The sequence below is a fragment of the Echinops telfairi genome, unplaced genomic scaffold (assembly GCF_000313985.2).
Source record: "Echinops telfairi isolate 266 unplaced genomic scaffold, ASM31398v2 ScPeMD7_8;HRSCAF=38, whole genome shotgun sequence".
NCBI classification, from domain to species: domain Eukaryota; kingdom Metazoa; phylum Chordata; class Mammalia; order Afrosoricida; family Tenrecidae; genus Echinops; species Echinops telfairi.
This window is the reverse complement of record NW_022103905.1, coordinates 3,586,852-3,593,152: the sequence shown is the minus strand read 5'-3', so window position 1 is coordinate 3,593,152 and position 6,301 is coordinate 3,586,852. Positions and strand designations below refer to the sequence as shown.

The following is a 6,301-nucleotide window of genomic DNA, read 5'->3' as shown; positions in this document are numbered from 1 at the left end:
TCTTCATGATTAACAGAATGCTGTGGGTGCCCAGCTTCTGGGTGTGTTACCTCTGTCCCTTGGGTACCACTCGTTTGGGAAGGGGAGAAAGTTGGCTCTTCCTCTTACCCACGGCAGCCGCGGTCTTTGATGTAGGCAGGTTGGTGCAATCCCCAATCCCAAACACATTCGGGTATCTCGTGTGCTGCAGGGTTTCTCTGTCCACGTCCACCCAGCCAGCAGCATCCGCCACGGGACTCGTCTTGATGACGTCTGGTGGGCCCATGGGCGGGGTGACATGGAGCATTTCATACTGCACAAAAGGAGAACATTTAGATGGCGGGGGGTGGTGTCATCAATATTTCTCCAGCCCTGCAAGTTCCTCCCCATCTTTCTCATGCTGGAGTTTGTATTGTGGCTGCCTGGAGTGTTGTACAGACCCGCACCCTCGCCAACGTCTTATGTATTCCCAGGGAGTCTGGAGGCAAACTCGGTAACCATTCTCCTGGTTGGCATGGTGCCCCCAGGCAGAGACCAAATGGTCCTTAAAACAGTGAGCCAGGGGGATCCAAGATACTGGCGAGAACCTCGCTCACACTCTGAAGGAATCCGTCGGTTGTTCTATTATTTCTAAGATAAAGGGGCGGCCTATTATGATTGCTCTCTTTCTGATCCTCAGCGATCGACTTGTAAAGTCTGCTACTTCAGTTCTGTTCTGGAAAAAGGGTCACATCAGAAATCCTAAAACTTGTAAAGGTCACGTTAGGGGCAGGTAAGTAAGGACCCATCGTAATTAAGAGCCAATTCAGAAGGAACATCAAGGAAACCGTCAACACATCCATTTACCATGTCAAAGAAAAAGTGTTAAGGATACTGACCAATACTTTGGAGATGGAAGGTGAGGTCTGATTCAATACTGCATTTACTTAGCAGTTAGGGAGCAGTGTGGGGTTTTTTCCCCAAAGGGGGTAGCTGGGGATCCAAGGTCAAAGTTATCCTCATGCTCATCTCGATTGCTTTTGATGGCTCATTTGACACTTGTGGTTGTTTATGCACTCTTCCTCCTCGTTTGTTAGTTCATCCTCTTTATTCTTGTTAAGAGGTTCAGCAGGAGCAGATTACCGAATAAAAAAGGTAAGTACAGGCTTCCTTGTGCTTACTTAGTCGTCTGTAGTGAACAGGTTCACATGTAAGTAAGCACAAGTGGGCCCATGCCTATGTTGCCTGTTGGGCTGTCCCCCGCTGTCAGGGAGTGTAAATTTGAAGGGAAGCTTTGAGTCTTTAAGATGGTGCTTTGGGGTGAGGAGAGACCCAGATGGCAGCCAACCCTAGAAGCAAAGTCTCGGATGCGGTGGCATTGTGCAGTGCAGGTGAGTCAGTAAACTCAGGTAAACCTGTGCTTCCTTTGTTATTGAATCATCTGACACCGATGCTAAGAGTTTAGTTTTAAAGAACTCGATCCAACAATGACAATTTGCTGGTGGTTCATGTAAGGTCATATTGAGTCAACTGTTCAAGTAACATTTCATGAGAGTGAAAAAACTTTGGCAATTTAAGGTAATTCCAACCTGTGCTAGTTCCCATAATAGGCAGTACACGCCTTCAGCCAGGCTCAGCAAGGAAGGGGGAACAGGGAAGATGGCCTGTATTTATGCTTTCAGATTATATCACTATAAGCTTAAACACTGAGCTTTCAATAACAAGAATGCAAAGAAAAATATATATATACATATATAAAATCATAAGCCTAAGTGAACCTAAGGTAATGAACATGTGTGTTATGAATTGATTTGTATCCATATGTGTTTGGGGGCCAACCACACTCACAGATATTGGCAGTCAGGACTTGAACAAAGAAATGTCCACATTATAACTTTTAGTACCTGTGTGTGACTGTCTTTAAAAGTTGTCTTTGTAGATAAAATCAGTGATGTTCACATGAGTTTATAATGGAATAGGGTGGGCCTTCATCAAATATGACTGGTGTTTTTATATGAAAGGGGGAGAGAAACAGAGATACACAGAAGGAAAACTGCTGTGTGAAGATGAAGGCAGAGACTGGAGTTAGCCACACGCCAAGGAACGCCGGGGGTTACCAGAAGCTGAAAGAAGTAAGGCTACTCCCCTTCTCTTGGGAGAGCCATGGTCCTGCCAAGACTCTGCCTTCAGACTTCCAGCCTCCAGAACTATGCAAAAATAAATGTATCTTGTTTGCAGCCACATAGTTTATGTACATTGACACTAACATGTGACATGATGGGTGAATTGCCAACCACTGTTCTCCACCTGATGATAAGGCTCTGTCTGCATTTCTGCAGTCAACTAGCACTACACTTAAGGAAGCCAGGTCTCAACCTCATGGTGCAGCTTTATCTGTTAGTTAACATACTTGAATTTTCCAAGAATATACACATTCCATACATCTTTCCTAGAAGGAAAGTCAAATATGTTAACATAATCAGAATGGCATGGGATTTTACTCAAGTTGAAAGCCTCCTCTAAAGAAATACTAGGACCTACTTTTGGATAAATCAAAAATTAACATTGGCCAATGATCTGATCAGTAAACACCCACCTAAATCACAATAAAAAGCTTGAAAAAATTATCATTGGCATTCAGTTTTAGGTGTTTCTCTATCCATTACTCATTTCCATAAACTGTGTAAGATAAATAACCTGATTTTCCTTGATTAGCATACATAATATAATCAGAGTAGTGGCTTTCAAATGATAGTGTTCAGAAGCAACATTTGAAACACTTGTGGAAACTATAGTTTCCTGCATCCCACCACATACAGATCCAAATTCAGTAAGTCTGAGTGAAGCACAGGAATCTGTATTTTCACAAAATGTCCTAATGATCCTCACACAGGAAGGCTGTAGATTATAGTCTTAGACACTTTGATTTGAAGGAACCAGCCCATTTATAATAAAAAAAAAACTGTCATGTTATCACTTACACAATTCTGACTCATTGCCACCCGAAAGGACAGAGGGTGGGCTTCTGAGACTGTAAATTTCTGGGGGAGTAGAAAGCTTCATCTTCATCCCTCTTGGGTCTTCAACTTACTCATTTTATACCCCCATGAATACCTACATTAGACCAGACAGTCTCCAAAGTCCATCCTCGCCCTAGTATTCCGGGATCTAAAACAAGCTGAGGGGTTTTTTCAACATAAGAGACTTGAATCCAGTCACACTTTCTCAATTAAGGATGGAGTCCCAGGGTTTCTGCTATGTGTCCATTGCAATGCTAGTTCTCAAGCCTGGCGGCCCTGTAAAATCCCCTGGAGAACTTTAAAGACTCTCCGTCTTCCAGAAGAGCCAGTCAGGGTGCAGTACAGCTCTGACGAAACACACAACCTTCCTCTAGTTCTTTCATGCTTCCTCCCCGCCACCCCCTCACCACTGCCATGACCCCAGTTCTATCTAACAAATCTGGCTAGACCAGAACATGGACACGGGTACAGATAAGAGCTCAAAGCACAGGGAATCCAGAGCAGATAAACCCCTCAGGACTAACAGGGGGAGCAGCGATACTAGGAGGGTAAGGAGGCAGCTGGGGGAGCATGGAGGGCAGGGGGGCAGTAAAGGGGAACTGATTACAATGATCAAAGAATGGCCCCCTTCCAGGGAGATGGACTGCAGAAAAGTGGGTGAAATGGGACCGTGGTCGGTGTAAGACATGGAAAAAATAATCATTTATAAGTTATCAAGGAGACATGGGGGAGGGAGGGGGGAGGGAGGGGGTAAAAATGAGCAGCTGATTGATGCCAGGGGTTCAAGTAGAAAGAAAATGTTTTGAAAAGGATAATGATGACATATGTACAGATGTGTGTGACACATGGATTTTGATAAGAGCTGTAAGAGCCTCCAATAAAATTTTTAAAACTTGAAAAAAAAATGTACTCTAAATCTTCCGGCCACCTCCTAAACCAATTACTGAAAATTTGCAGTAGGTTAAGACCCAGTCATGAAGACTTAAAGCTCCTAGTAAGCTCAGCGTTCATCCAGGGGTGAGAGTCAATGCTTCAACTCAGCGGTTCTCAGCCTCCCTAATGCTGTCACCCTTTAATACAGTTACTCATGCTGTGGGGACCCGCCGCCCATAAAATTATTTTCATTGCTACTTGATCACTGTAATTTTTCTACTGTTATGAAGCAGGCGACCCCTGTGAAAGGGTCGTGTGACCCTCAAAGGGGTCGCGACCCACAGGTTGAGAACCACTGCTTTAAATCCTCTGGGTAGATTTTTCAACATTGAGATTTTAAGATGGATTTGACTCTGGAAAGAAAATCTGTCCTGAAATTCTGAAATTCAAAGGAGGCATAAATAGATTCTTCCTTTACAGACTTGATAAGCCACCTTGGATGAAAAGAACTAATTACTTATCCAAGGTTCTACCTGTAGCCTCAGCTATCCAGAGCACAGCTTAGAATCAAAGGTCCAGTTGAAACAAAAGGGCCAACTAGCACACGTTGTTCCTTCCTTCAAAGGCATGCACTTTGCTCATCAAACATCCCATTTCACCAAACAACCCATTGACTTTTACTTTTCATGAAAATGTAACAAGATGCCTATCTCACCGTCCAGTCAGTAAAAAATCATAAAGAGAAATGTCAAAGAACTGAAGCGGGAGGGACTTCCCATGTCATTTCCTGAAATCCAGGAAAGCCAAACCCAGAACACTACAGAATGGACACACAGAAAACCAAGCAACAAAGTCACATGGGACCTTTTTACAAAGTGATTGCTAGCCATAAGTACCCCAAACGGGCTCTGTGAGCATAACTACTTAAGAGCTCTTCAAAATTATGACCCTGAGCTGAAGAAGGTAGATACCGTATATACTCGAGTATGAGCTGACCCAAATATCAGCCAAGGTACCTGATTTTACCACCAAAACTGCATTAGAAATGTGCTGGGGAAACTCGGCTTATACACAAGTATATACGGTACGTGCCTAGGATGTCTATTGAAGTTAGAAAGTGATGAAATGCTAACAAATCTGGTGGAGACATGCCACAAGGACTCAAAAGCCAGCTCAGAGGGGCTGCTATGGGTCAAACCTTGGATAATTTGAGCACCAAAATAAGTAATGAACTACAAAGCATTGGGAAAACAGGAAGTTATGAGTATCTATGGATAATTAATTAACTAATTAAGGAGAAAGAGAGGACCCTTGCTTGGCAGTAGTATGCCAAGAGCCCACTGGTAAGCATGGAAGAAATGCCAACATTGGAGAATCGCCATTCTGCAACCCCTATAGTAAAGATTAGACAAGAATCATCATCTACGTGCTAGATCTAGGAGGAAATTTTAATGAGGAGTAGGGTATTTGCATGGTCATAAAATGCTTCCCCCAGACTTATGTTAGTAGCAAGGAAGGAAAAAATATATTAATTATACAGTGGAGAGACTCAACCACCTAGACTGCTGATCATAACTGACATCACCACCGAGGACAGATGGACACGATGCGTTTTCAGGTGTGCCACCCTAGCAGGAAGGACCCAGCGAGGCCTCTTCAGTACTCCAGTTTAGAAAGCAGAACCTGAAACTAATCACACGGAGCCATGTGGCAAACCAAACATGGGGAATGTTCTATGAAAAGGGGGAGTGGAGGAAAGGGGTTTTATGTCAGTGTCATAAAAGACAATGGCTACAGAAGCATTCCAAATTAAATGCAACTCCTGACCATAGACTAAAGCCTGTACTGGCAGGGGGAATGTTATCAATTCCACTGCGTCAAATGACAAAAGTTGAAATGCAAGGGGACTTCAGAAAGTTCACGGGCAAATGTAACTTAAAGATCATGGAATTTTCCCATGAATATTTTGAAGCCCCTTCGTACAAATGGCAGGTTACAGGATTGCATCAGTGTTAAATTTACTGAGCTGATCGCGCTATAGGAGTGGGGAGAGACCTCAGAAAGGTCTGTGGACATCTTCCATTATTTTAAATTCCATTTCTCTACAAACTGTTTGAAGCCCCCTCAGACTGATGATGTGGTTATATTAGAGAATAACTCTATCTTAAGAAATCTACACTGAGTACTTAGGGGTAAAGACCCACAGAGCAAATATTTTACCCTTAAATATTTGGGAGAATATATAGATATACACACATACACACAAATGTATATACCAACAACAAATATATTTACAAGCCATAAAAATATATATGCCAGCCACGTCAGGTTGGTTCAGGCAATGTCCAACCACATATTCATTCATGGACTGGGCAGGAGGCCCTGGTTTAGAAGGGTACCAGGAAGTGAAGCAGCATCAAGTTTAGCGCCCCCAGATAACCGACACTCAC

General features: G+C 43.2%; 1 protein-coding gene across 1 annotated transcript in view; it reads right to left on the bottom strand.

The window, feature by feature from the left end:
- SQOR (sulfide quinone oxidoreductase) overlaps positions 1–6,301 on the bottom strand; it is a 63,628-nt gene that overhangs the window by 11,343 nt on the left and 45,984 nt on the right. Inside the window, exon 7 of the mRNA XM_004709494.2 lies at positions 109–292. Coding sequence (XP_004709551.1) covers positions 109–292 — 184 coding nt within the window. The remainder of the gene's footprint in view (positions 1–108; positions 293–6,301) is intronic.